Here is a 14,020-nt window from a genome sequence, read left to right on the forward strand (position 1 = left end):
TCACACTCCCCTTCCCTCTCTCTCACTCCCAGACTCTCTCCCTCCCTTCCTCACACTCCCCTTCCCTCTCTCTCACTCCCAGACTCTCTCCCTCACCCCCTCACATTCCCTCCCTCTCCCTCACTCCCAGACTCTCTTCCTCACATTCCCCTTCCCTCTCCTTCACTCCCATACTTTCCCCCTTACTGCCCCCTTCCCCTCCTCATTCCCAGTCTCTCCAATTCACACCCGGGCATTCCCCCTCAGCCCCAGGCACTCCACCTCACTCCCTCACAGACAGGCAGACACAGCCTGCCCCCTACCCTACTGAGTGACAAACAGAAGGCCTGTCCCTCCATAAACTGCTGAGTGGAAGTAGCTCAGCCGGAACTGGAAACCATTCCCGGAATGCTGGACATAAACATCATTCTGGCTGGGGTTATAACCAACATCCCAAATTCACCACAAATCAACCCTCTAACACGAATGTGGCCTCAGTGAGTTAACGCATCCTTCAACTGAATAATCTGAAAAGACGAAAAGGACCTTGTGAAATGGTCATTCAGCCCATCAGAGAGCTTCCTACTTGCTTACTCTTTCCCTGTTGTGCTGCTGACTTTATGTTTTCAAGTATTTATCCAAATGCCTTTTGTGAGTTCCAACTGAATCTGGTTCCAATGCCCTTTCAGGCAACATACTCCAGATCACAATAACTCATGGAGCCAAACAAATTCTCCACGTTTCTCACCCACCCGCCCTGGTCTTACAGCTGTCTCTCTTTAGTTCCTGACCCTCCTGCTGATAGATACTTTCGAATGCCTCTGTTCGATTTCCCTTCGACCTTCCCGGCTCTAAGACCTACGTGTGCTCCTCACCTTTTCAAAGTTCCTCATCTCTGGTCCCATTCTAGCAAACCTCCTCTGAGCCCTTGGACATCCTTCCAAACGTGTGATGCCCAGAGCAGCCCCGTAACGCAACCTGACGTCCAAACACCCCGACAGCCTTCCTTCCGAAGGGCAGAACGTTCCGGAAACCTTGCTGAAAAAGCAAGGAGGACGTTGCTTAAACTTACATCCATCAGGATGTGTGCAACAGTGCCAAATTTCAGAAGCTCACAACAAATTGCACTATGGGAGAAAAGGGCACCGATTGGTTGGCAAGTCGACTCTGAGTGGCTCAGGTGTTGCCATGGAGAATGCGGTGAGGAACGATAGGCTCCCGATATTCTGGGATAATTCAGGAAAGGTGCAAGGCTTGATAATATTCCTTTTGTTTGCAGAGAATGGGTCCCTCTGAATGAAGGTGTGTCTCTTGAACTGAGTGTAAATCAGCCACGTTACAAGTGCAGCTCATTACCTTCAGTTGAAGCTAAATCTTGGACAATCAGAGTTTGAATTGTGAAACAGTCTGCACCGTCTCTTCCTGTAGGATTGATTGCTGTATTTGTTTGAAATTTGGCATTCTTGCATGTGTCCTGATAAGGCCCAAGATGAGAGACTTCAGCTTCTTTGCTCAGTAAGGTTCAAATCCCAGAAATGCACAGCCATAGTCTGTGCAGAACGTTTTAGGTGATAGTCCATTTTCGGATTTGCTCTGCATTTCCTGATTTGAATATTAAAGACTTCCTCCCTGTGGGAACACAATTCCAAGACTGACCTTTGAGTGACCTCCCCCTCCCCGCAGTATTTAGGGCATTTTTTTTTAATGTAGCATTGGTTATTTACTTAATGCCATTTGATAAACTTTCCGCCTCTTCTCTGTAGACTGCTGGGGCTCGTAATCTGAAAAACACAAAGCGACAGGTTGACAAGAAGGTTAGAGGTCAGGTAGCCAAGTGCACTCTGGAGGACTATGCTCTCTTCTTCCAAGGGTCATCCTGAATCCCAGAGGCCTCTCTGTGGAGTGAACCAGTGAGGAGGTGTGACCCAGTTTAAGAAAGTACAAGGAGGGGAGTGCTTTTCCATCGGCCAAATAGCGGGAGAGGTGGAGAAGATGACAGACTGGACTCTGGTAATCCAGAGGCCCTTGCTAATCCACCTTTTCATGTGTTCAATTTTTCTTTGAGATACAGAGGGTTAACATCAAGGAGGCACATCATGATGATGCTTCCACACCCACCAAGGCTTGGTAGGGGCTCAAAGCCAGAGCGCCTGGCCTAAAGGTAGGGACACTACCACGGTGCCAAAGGCCAATGTTCCAGTTCTAATCCCACCATGACTGCTGGTGGGCTTTGATATCTCTGCAATAATTAGCTTGTAGATGCAGCAGATAGTGAGGAAACCAAATGGTCTTCATAGCTAGAGGATTCGAGTACAGTAGCAGCAATGACTTGTTGCAATCATACAGGGCTTTGGTGAGATCACCCCTGGAATACAGCGTGCAGTTTATTGTCTCCATATTGGATTGATGGATGTTGTGGCTATGGAAGGATTGCAATGAAGATTAACCAGACTGATTACCAGGATGGCAGGATTAATGAATGAAGAAACACTGGATTGATTAGAACTAGACAGGGTAATTGTGGGAAGGATGTTCCCAATGACCAGAAAATCCAGAACTAGAGCTCACAGTCTAAGGATACAGTGTAGGCCATTTAGGATTGAGATGAGGAGAAATGTCTTTACCCAGAGAGTGGGGAGCCTGTGGAATTCTCTGCCACAGAAAGTGGTTGAGGCCAAAACATCAAATGTTTTCAAGAAGGGAGTTAGATTTAGTTCTTAGGGCTAAAGGGATCAAAGGGGATGGAGAGAAAGCAGGATCTGAGTTCTGAGTCAGATGATCACCTACAGTCGTATTGAACGGCAGGGCGGACTTGAAGGCCGAATGGCCCACTCCTGCTGCTATTTTCCAGGTTTCTAGCCTCAGTAATGGTGACAATGGCAACAATCATCGATTACTGCAAAAACCCATTTGATTCACTAATGTCCTCCAGGGAAAGAAGCTGCTGTCCTTACCCAGTCCGGCCTATATGTGACTCCAAACCCACAGCAATGTGGTGGACTCTTAACCACCTCCGAAATGGCCCGAGCAAACCACTCACTCAAGTGTAATTAGGGATGGGAAGCAAATGCCAGGCAGTGCCCACATCCCATGAAAGAATAAAGAAAAGGACAATAATGATCGCACTTGAGGATTACTCAAGTTGGACAACAAAATTTAACCCCAATCCCATTGCTAAAGACGGATTTTTCCAGCAGAAAAGTCCTACAAATTTTTACAAGCAGAATGAATTAATCATGTAGGTATTATTGACTGGACTGACATTTACTGCCCTTCCCAAGTGCCCTGGAGCAGACGGTGGTGAGCTGCTTTCTTGAACCACCGCAGTCCTCAGGGTGTGGGATCCTCGCAGTGTGGTTAGAGGGAGAGTGAAGGAATGGACAGTGAAGAGACGGCGATATATTTCCAAGTCAGGACGGTGAGTGTCTTGGAGGGGAACTTGCAGGGTGTGGTGTTCCCATGTATCTGCTGCTCTTGTCGTTCTGGATGGTAGAGGTTGTGCGTTTGGAAGGTGTCGTTGAACAAATTTCTCAATGGAACTACTTATACAACTCAATGTCCTGCCTTTCAGACTCCCGGGAAAGACGCTATAGTCTGTACCTCTGACTGAGCACGAATACAGTTAGTTACCACGCTGTTTGGGGAGTAAAATGGGATGGTAAAATGGAAATTTAGCCCCTCAAGTCTGCTCTGCCATCATGTCAAACAACAATCTGTCTATAATAAAACACAGCATGATGGACACTGGAGATATGAAACAAACCAAAGCAGAACGTGCTTGAGAAATTCAGCAGGCCTGGCAGCATCTACTTCTTTTAAAAATGCATTTGTGGGATGTGGGCATCGCTGGCTGGCCAACATTGACTGCCCCAGGAGAAGGTGGGGGTGAGTTGCCTTCTTGAACCACTGCAGTCCTCCTGCTGTGGGTTGACCCAAAATGCCCCTTGAGGAGAGAATTCCAGCAGTTTGACCCAGCGACAGCGAAGGAACGGCGATATATTTCCAAGTCAGGATGGTGAGTGGCTTGGAGGGAACTTGCATGGGGCAGTGTTCCCATGTATCTGCTGTTCTTGTCCTTCTGGATGGAAGTGGGTTTGGAAGGTGCCAGACATTCAAAGATCTGTGAAGAGACAACAGTCAGTGTTTCGAGTCCGGTGATCGGTGCTGAAGAAGGGTCACTGGACTCAAAACGTTAACTCTGCTTCTCTCTCCCCACCAATGCTGCTAGACCTGCTGAGTTTCTCCAACACTTTTCTGCTTTTGCCTGTTAAAACTCAATGTTGAATACATTAAATGAGTCAGCCGCTGATGCTGTGTGAGGAAAAGAACTCTGAAACTTTCACCACTCTCTTCGAGAAAAAGAAAGTACTCTTCATCTCTGCCTTAAATAAGCGAGGTCTTGTGCTGGAACGGTGTCCCCTAGTTTTCGAACTCCGCCATAAGGGGAAACATGCTCTCGACATCCACCCTGTAAACTTCCCTCAGGATTCTGATACGTTTCATTAAGATCTCCTCTCATTCGGCGAAACTCCAATGATGACAGACCAGACCAACTCGGCCTTTGCTCAGAAGATAAATCTTTTCATCATGTCCAAAATTCAACTCTCACATCCCTACAGTGCAGAAAGAGGCCATTCAGCCCACTGAGCCTGCACAAACCCTCCTAAGACCCAGACCCACAGCTAACCCACACACTGTGGGAAAGATAACATGGCCAATCCACCTAACCTACACATCTTTGGACTGTGGGAAGAAACTGGAGCACACCCACGCAGACACAGGGAGAATGTACAAACTCCGCACAGACAGATACCCCAGGGTGGAATTGAACCTGGGTCCCTGGCGCTACGAGGCAGCAGTGCTAACCACTGAGCTAAATCTACATGTAGCAGGTGGCTAGGGGCCCCTGCTACATCCCTGCAGGTCTCCTGCCCCATCTGAGACCTGTGAAGTCCCAGTTTGGCCTTGCTGCTTCAATGAACAAGATGAATATGGGATATTGCAGGTCATGGGTTTGTGGACATTGGAGGTGCGTGGTGAGATATTTGTGGGTGGAGTCTTTTCGGCTTTGAGGAGAAAATTTGTTTCCCATGCATCATGTCCCTCACTCACCAGTCTTCTTGTTCCACGGGGAGGCTATAGGGGAAGGGAGGGGAAGAGAAAACAATTCCAAGCCATTTAGAAGTTAAACCTACAACAACAGGCCAAGGGTTCATCTGTAATTGTCTGCACATTAAAAAGGTCAGCGTCTTGCATTTGCTTAGCGTGCTTCAACATCGCACAGGAGCAATTACCCAACGAAATTAGACTTTGAGTCACACTTGGAGATATCCTGACTGGTACCCAAGAAAGCTCGTTCAAAGAAGGAATGGCTTAAAGAATGAGAGAAGGACAGGGAGGATTGCCAGGAGAGGAATTCCAGATCTTAGGGTCAGCTGAAGGTATGGGCAGTGGGCGTGGGAGGTGGCGAATGGACTGGAACCTGCACCTCACTGAGCTCAAACACTGGCGCACAGGGTTGGCGACCATTCTGCTTATTGGCACTAACAACAGATGGCACACAGACACAAAAACGAAATCCACGTTCTCCAGAATAATTGATTGATTGATTTATTTCACGTGTACCGGAGTACAGTGAAAAGCTTTGTTTACGAGCGGTACAGGCAGATAATGGTAAGCAAAGGATGTACAGATCAAAAAGACATAGGCAGAGGCATACAGGTTACCTTGCACAGGGCATGTGCTAGGTTTTCATTGGATCTGGGCCATGACTATCTGCAGGACGGTCAGTCTCTGCTTTCAGAACAGACTGGCTTTAGAGGGATATGGGCCAAGTCCTGGCAAATGGGACTAGGTCAGATTGGATAGTCTGGTCAGCACAGACCAGTTGGACCAAAGGGTCTGTTTCTGTGTAGTATAAATCTATGACTGGAATAAAAGAAAGGTAAGAGTTTCAGACTGAAGCATGGTCAAGTTCCTTCCATCTCATCCTTCCAATCCCTACGGGAAAAATCAACTTGTTGCCCAAAGCCACAAATCCACACAGGCTGGGACCAATCACCAGTTTGCTTGGAGTCTCTGTTATGAGGTGTGTCAGCTACATACGAGAGCCCAGTGCCAACATACATTTCCAGCATCTAACTTTGTCAGTGGTACCTACTGGGCTGGTGCTGGCATTTCCTGTCCTTGCAGAGGGGCCAGTGACCCAGGAGCGGTCTCGGGGGCACTGCGTTCTGCTCTGGGACAAACCAGATGTGTTCCCGTTTTAACAGAACTGGGATTGAGATCACAGCCTGTAGATTTGCTGGTGCTGTTGGGTCAGTTAAAATTAGCTTGTCAGGGGCCTAGGGACCTGCAGGGAGGAAATAAAGTTGGCAGCAGAAATGGAGAAGCTGCTAAGGTGACTAAAGAGAGGAGAAACAAAGCCAAGATTCGCGCATACTTCCAAAGCAGAAGGATGTCGAAAAGATAAAGGCATTATTTGAAAGATTCAGAGCTCTAGCACAATCAGGAAGATCATTCAACGGGGACAGATGGAGGTAAACAGGCGTGATCTAATTGTCATTACACAGGAATGGAAACAGAATCTTCAAGGAAATTTGCTCTTCAGAACGGACAGACTAGAAAGGGACAGAGGACCCACGCCCCGGCAAGAGGGATAAAGCCTTCAAAATATACGGCTCAATTCTCCCTTCAGCCATTCGCGTGTCATTCTGAGAAACCATCATAGCATTGTCCCTTTTGACTTTCACCTTCTCTTGGCTGCTTTGAGATTATTTGTTCTGTGCTTACAGTTTCTCAAGATGAAAATGTTTAACTACCCAGAAGACGCCAACTCCCAAGATGACCAACTGTGAGTGCGTGGGTGGGGTGTGTTTGCCCCGAAAGATCATTCTTAATCCTTCACTCTCGACAGCACCCGACAAAAGGAGGTTCCCGAGCCTCCAGAATTAAAATGGTGGGAAATAGGAGCAGGAGTAGGCCATTCGACCTCTTGAACCGGCTCTACTATTCAACAAGATCATGTGGCCTCACCCCCACTTCCTATTGGCTCGCCCTAAGCTCCTGACACTCTCGACATTAACAGCCTGCCCGATAATCGCCCTGGAGTTTCCAAGAATTGAAAATTAATCTCCAGAATCTACCGCTGAGCAACCGATGGGATAAAAGAACACAGGATATCGTCAATGGGAATTCTGCTCCAAGTGTTAGTTGTTAAACTGGTTGGCATGAAGGTGAATGGCTCGAGATTTAAGGCGAATTTGACCTTGTAGCAAGGCATCTTCTAATTGGCTGTAGGTGCCAGGAGGATGGGCCATTAGGGTTAGGGATTGGAAGTTCAAGTGGACATGTGACAAAGCCTCCAAACCCTGCCACTGTGCTTTGGAAAGCAGGAACAGGGTAGGCCCTTCAGCCCATCCAGCTGGTCCTGCTTTTCAATACAATCATGGCTGACTGCTGCTTTCACACAGCCAACCCCTCCCCCCCCAATCACTGGCATGTCCCAGTCCACCCACACTCCCCCAACAATCCTCCCATTTTACCGGGAGGGCACTGGGCAACCCATACACCCTCGGCCTACTGGGGCCCTTAAGGAGCCAATTAATGGCCATTGAAGAGCTTCATCCTGCCCCTTGGCTGATAATTTACCCCCAATGCGGGTGAAAGTGGGGTAACTGGCAGCTTTTATCGAGCACTGGAGTCAGGCAGGAGGGGCTGGGCATCTTTTCTCTGGATGTACCCATTTGCCCAATCCCTCCCAATGTCATAATCCCTTTTAATCCTTCTTAAGGTACCCTTGCGCACCAATCCCCCTTCCCCCCATTCCATCCCCAAGTTCCTCACACTCCCAGTTGCTGGAAGCCACTCAGCTGGCTTCTCACCGTCTCCTCTGATTGACCTTTAACCCGTCCTCCATAACCTCCACTTCCTTGGGGACTGGCGCTACTGGGTGGGGGGGGCGGAGTGACGGGGGCAGAGGTTCTCAGCCTGAGGCGACAGATGGCCCTCCATTAGAAACACCCTGGCCCAGGCATTTGCGATCTTACTGACGGGATTGGGAGTGTGTAAATGGTGAAGTGGTCCAAGTGAGAAACCGTCATAGCTGGTTCGTTACGCCTAGAAAAACTGAAAGTGCTTACCGAAGTCCTCAAGTTCAGAGGTCATGGATTTTGAGCGGAGGGCAACGGCGGGTGGAGTGAGTCGTTTTGTCTGCGTCGTGACTGAAACAGAAAATATTACACCCCATCACTGGTGTATTTTCCTGTTGGCATGCTCCATGCTATAACTGTGTCCACTAGTACCATCACAGATACCTCTGGTAGATTCCTTGCCACCTGTCCTTATTGGTATTAATCAAAGTAACTGATATCGAGAGGGGCAGGATGTCTGTGCAAAAATTTTGGCAGAAGAGTTTAGGATCTCTTCAAATGACCTGTTTAAGAGGGACAGGCTGCACCTGAATTGGAAGAAGACTGATATCCTTGTCCGGAGATTTGCTAGCGCTACTTGGGAGGTTTTAAACTAGTAAAGGGGGAGGGTAGGAACCAAAGCAACAGTGAGAAAAGAGAAAAGGCTGAGGCTGGTACAGGCAATAAGGAGAGCAAGTCTAATAGTCAAGGCAGGTAAGAGCTTGGCAAAGACTAATAAATTAAACTGCATTTACTTTTAATGCAAGTGGCCTGACAGGTAAGGCAGATAAGATCAGTGCATGGTTGGGAACATGGGACTGGGATATCATAGCTATTACAGAAATGTGGCTCAGGGATGGACAGGACTGGCAGTTTAATGTTCGGGATATAGGAGAATACAGAATGAGGCAAGAGAGGAGGAGGAGTGGAGCAGGAAAGCTGACGTTCCGGGTCTGGACTCTTCTTCAATCTGAAGAAGGGTCCGGACCCAAAACATCAGCTTTTCTGCTCCTCGGATGCTGCCTGGCCTGCTGTGTTCATCCAGCTTCACACCTTGTTATCTCAGACTCCAGCATCGGCAGTTCCTACTATCTCTCAGGAGGAGGAGTGGCATTTTTGGTTAGAGATAACATTTCAGCTGTACATAGGGAGGATATTCCTGAGAGATCACTCAATGAAGTTATATAGGTGCAACTGAGAAATAAGAACGGGCTGATCACCTTATTGGGTTTGTATAATAGGCCTCCCAAAAGTCAACGGGCAATTCAGAAGAAAAAAAAGTAAGGAGATCTTAGATATCTGTAAGAAAAATAAGGCTGTAATGGCAGAGGATTTTAACTTTCCAAACATAAACCTGGGACTGCCATGGTCTTAAGGGCTTGGATGGGGAGGAATTTGTTAAGTGTGTACAAGAAAACTTTCTTATTCAATAAGTGGATGTACCTACTAGAAAGGAGCAAAACTTGACCTTCTGTTGGGAAATAAGGCAGGGCAGGTGTCTGAAGTATCAGTGGGAGAGCACATTGGGACCAGTGACCATAATTCTATTAGTTTTAAAATAGTCATAGAAAAGGATAGAACTGAGCAAAAAGTTAAAGTTCAAAATTGGAGAAAGGCCAATTTTGATGGTATCAGGCAAGAACTTCCAAAAGTTCATTGGGGGAGACAATTCATGGGTAAAGGGATGGTCGGGAAGTGGGAGATCTTTAAGAATGAGATAACAAGAGCACAGAGACAGTATGTTCCTGTTAGGGTGAAGGGCAAGGCTGGTAGGTATAGGGAATGCTGGATAACTAGAGAAATTGAGGCTCTGGTCAAGAAAAAGTAGGAGGTATATGTCAGGTATGGACAGCTGGGATCCTAATGGAGTATAAAGGCAGCAGGAGTACACTTGAGAAGGAAATCAGGAGGCAAAAAGGGGGCATGAGATAGCTTTGGCAAATAGACTTAAGGAGAATCCAGAGGGATTCTATAAGTATATTGAGGGCAAAAGAGTAACTGGAGAGACAATAGGGTCCCTTAAAGATAAACATGGCCACTGATGGGGGGAACCACAGGAGTTGGGTGAGATACGAAATGATTATTTTGCATCAGTATTTACTGTGGAGGAGAACTTGGAGAGGAGGTGTTGGAGGTCTTAAAATGCACAAAGGTAGATAAATCCCTGGGACCCGATCAGGTGTTTCCCAGAACTTTGTGGGAAGCTAGGGAAGAGAATGAGCTGCGAGAGGAGGGGATGGAAGCTGGTACAATTATAACATTTAAAAGGCATCTGGTTGGGTATATGAGTAGGAAGGGTTTAGAGGGATATGGGCCAATGCAGGCAAATGTGACTAGGTCAGATTGGGACGTCTAGTCTATGCAGATGAGTTGGACCGAAGGGTCTGTTTCCATGCTATATGACTGTATAAGAGAGGATCAGTGTTGATGAACAGAGTAGGTTTACTACATAATACTTAATCACTAGTTACATTACAACGGAGTTACATGAAAGTTCTTAAGAGTAAGAACACATCACTACAAACTCTCCAGAGCTTAGAACAACAAGTGAACTGGTCACTTTGCAACACAAACTGGATCACTTCTCCCAGGGTACCCTGACAGGCAGGGCTTATCCTGTAATGTCAGTTCACCATTTCAGGCACTAACTGGCTCCTACAATAATTAGCTGCTGTCCTGCTGGGGTGGGGTGGGGTGGGGTGGGGTGGGGGGGGGGGGGCGGGTGGCATGCGGGGGAGGGATATGGAGAGCTGAGTCAACTGCATTAGAGATGGTAGAGGGCATTCACTGACAGTATGACACTGTCAGAGGGTCGTGCTGAGGGATCGCCACACTGTCAGAGAGCGTGTACTGGAGGGAGAGCCGCGCTGTCAGAGGGTCAGTGCTGAGGGAGCGCCGCGCTGTCGGAGGGTCAGTGCTGAGGGAGCGCCGCGCTGTCGGAGGGTCAGTGCTGAGGGAGCACCACGCTGTCGGAGGATCAGTGCTGAGGGAGCGCCACGCTGTCGGAGGGTCAGTGCTGAGGGAACAGGCACTATCGGAGGGTCAGTATTGAGGGAGTGACGCACTGTCGGAGGAGTCTCATTTAGTTGCGATGTGAAACTGAGATGTAACTGTTTGGGATGATTTGTAGGATCAAATTAATCTAAAGGAGAGAAAGATGGAGAACTGTTTTTATGTTCAGACAATGATTCATCCCTGAACCGGTCACTCCATTGTCTGTAGGATCCTGTCATGCAGGAATGATGATATACGAAAGGACACTGCCTTCACTTCAAAGATAGTATTCTGGTTGAAAAACAGACTGGGATCCTCGAGGATCTAATTAAGCTCGCGATCAAAGGGATTCCATTCTGCCCAACCCACACACAGACCAACTGGTCCGTCAACAGATCACAGACAGCCATCGATCACATGGAAACCCAGACTATTGGTTGGCCAATCAATCGACAAAGGCATCACAGCTGAGACCAAGACCAAATTCATCAGAATTCCCGCCTTTCCAAGAGGCCCTCACCTTTCTTCCTGGAAGCTTCCTCCATGTCGGGATTGCGAGTTACCATGACGACCTTGAGCATGAGGTTATTGCCACCCTGCCGGATCATGTTGACCACCTGTCGATGCCCCACCTTCACCACATTCTGCCCATTGACCTGGAAAGCAACAACAAACAATGGCACTGAGGACCTAGAAACACAGAAACCACTCGACACACGCATAAAGCAACTGACTTGGCCTCGAATGGGAAAGCGATGGGGGTTTACTCCATCGACTGGGGTGGGGTTTATCCACACTCGTATGCCCTAATGAACACTGAAAGTGGAAGACACTGGTGTAGTGGGCTGGTAATCTACAGGATAAAGTACGTTAGTTCAAATCCCACCAAGGCATGGTGGTTCGGTGGCTCAGTGGTTAGCACTGCTGCCTGAGAGTGCCAGGGACCTGGGTTCAATTCCACACTTGGGTGACTGTCTGTGTGGAATTTGCATGTTCTCCCTGTGTCAGCGTAGGTTTCCTTTGGGTGCTCCAGTTTCCTCCTACAAGTCCCAAGATGTGCAGGCTAGGTGGATTAGCCATGCAAAATTACCAATAGAGTGCAGGCTGGGTGGATTGGCTATGCTAAATTACCAATAGAGTGCAGGCTAGGTGGATTGGCCATGGTAAGTGTGGGGGTAGGTCTGGTGGGATGCTCTTCGGAGGGTGGTACAGACCAATGGGCCAAATGGCCTCTTCCCACACTGTAGGGATTCTATGATTTCTAAGGCAGCTGGTGGAATTTACGTTTAATTAATCAATAAAATCCTGATCTCAGTCTTATAATGATGACAGTCAGGCTATCTCTAATTATCGTTAAAGGCCAATTTGGTTTACTAATGTCCTTCAGGGAAGGAAATGTACCATCCTTACCTGGTCTGGCCTCCATGTGACTCCAGGCCCACAGCAATGTGTGTAACTCTGAAATGACTCAGCAAGACACTCAGTCCAAAGGCAGTTAGGGATGGGCCACAAATGATGGTCTCATCAGCATCCCATCCCATGAAGGAATTAAGTAAAGGTCAGATTAGAACCACATCAAACATTACAGGAGGGAAGGATGAGCTTGTATAGAACAACTACACAGACTAGGCCCGTGTTCTTCTGAAAACAGAAGGGAAGGGGGTGATCCAATGGAGGTTTTGATTATACGATTTTGACTTTAGAGAGAAGCCTTTCCACTAAGTTTAGTACAAAGAGTGAAATAGGAGTGGGGAAGGAGAGAATTGGGAATTACATCTTCACGCAATGGAAGGTCACAGTGTGGAACCATCTCGTACAGAAAGCAGCAGATGTTACAGTGATTAGTAACAGTGAATCTGAGATTGTCAGGTATTGACTAGAGAAAGGGTACAAAGCGAAATGATTCGCATGTTAATGGTTAGGCTGTTAAAGATTTGCGGCTAATGGTGACACGTGATTTAGAACTGTGGTCATGTACGTAGAGAGAAAATCTTGTGGTGCATTTGTCGTGTCCCTACCTCTGGATCAGAAGATCTGGGATCAAGCCCCATTCACTACAGAGGTGCGTCTGTAACATGTCTGAACAGGTCGATTAAAAATGTACAGACAGAAAGGGTCTTATGGTATACTAGAAGTGAAGGTGCTGAGAATTTGGTAGCAGATGGAGGGGGTCTGTGTACCAAGATCCTGCCTTTCCCCAGGTTTGGAGGGGGGTGTAGGGATGTGTGGAGGTAGAGCTGGGGCCTTGAGGGGTTGAAGAGTTGGGAAGAGGGTGGTTGAAAGTGGGGGCTTGAGGGATGCTGCAGCGGGTGGGGGTGGGGGGGGGGGGAGAATGTGCTTGCCAGGGGGTGGGGACAGAGAGAAAGAACAGTTTTGAACCAATCAGCAACAGAAAAAACACTCAGTCAACTGGAAACAAAGAAAAGCTTAAATCACTGACTTAATGGCTTCCTTGCAAATTACTGTGGAATCTCCAGTTTAAGGCTGCATAGTTTCAGGAGAAAATATACTGGATCCTACTGTAGTGCACATAACCAATTGCTCAATTTAAAATCTGAATCTAACATCTGAGTTGCAATGAATAGAGTTGAAACTGCCTGGTTAAAATGTTCTTGCTTTGTGCACGTTCTGAGCTGTGACCCCACATGTTTGTGGAAGGTGTTTCCAATGATAGCAGATCATGTGTCAAAGTGTGTGGCAATTATTTTGAAATTTAAAAAAGTGCTCTGTACACTTATGTCTATTGTCTTGTAACAAACTAAAGTCTGTGGTATCTTGGAAATGAATGTTTTCATTGTGTTCTGTGCCTTTCAGCTTCATGAAATGTTGATAACTATTGATGAATTATTCTCATTCTGCTTTTGTTATGAGTCATAGAATCCCTACAGTGTGGAGGCAGGCCATTCAGCCCATCAAGGTCCGCACCTAAAGAGCATCCCACCCTATAACCCTGCATTTCCCATGGCTAACCCACCTAGCCTGCACATTCCGGGACACTATGGGGTAATTTATAATGATCGATCCACCCTAACCTGCACACTATGGGGTAATTTAGCATTGCCAACCCACCCTAACCTGCATATCCCTGCACACTATGGGGTAATTTAGCACAGCCAATCCACCCTAACCTGCACATC

At 47.4% G+C, this 14,020-nt stretch overlaps 1 protein-coding gene across 1 annotated transcript in view; it reads right to left on the reverse strand.

The window, feature by feature from the left end:
- shank1 (SH3 and multiple ankyrin repeat domains 1) overlaps window positions 1–14,020 on the reverse strand; it is a 139,625-nt gene that overhangs the window by 4,852 nt on the left and 120,753 nt on the right. The window contains exons 9-12 of the mRNA XM_048617366.1: window positions 11,404–11,539; window positions 8,121–8,201; window positions 5,092–5,115; window positions 1,704–1,760 (exon numbers count right to left, since the gene is read on the reverse strand). Of these exons, the coding sequence (XP_048473323.1) occupies window positions 1,704–1,760; window positions 5,092–5,115; window positions 8,121–8,201; window positions 11,404–11,539 (298 nt within the window). The remainder of the gene's footprint in view (window positions 1–1,703; window positions 1,761–5,091; window positions 5,116–8,120; window positions 8,202–11,403; window positions 11,540–14,020) is intronic.

The sequence above is a fragment of the Rhincodon typus genome, chromosome 37 (assembly GCF_021869965.1).
Source record: "Rhincodon typus isolate 14 chromosome 37, sRhiTyp1.1, whole genome shotgun sequence".
Lineage (NCBI taxonomy): Eukaryota > Metazoa > Chordata > Chondrichthyes > Orectolobiformes > Rhincodontidae > Rhincodon > Rhincodon typus.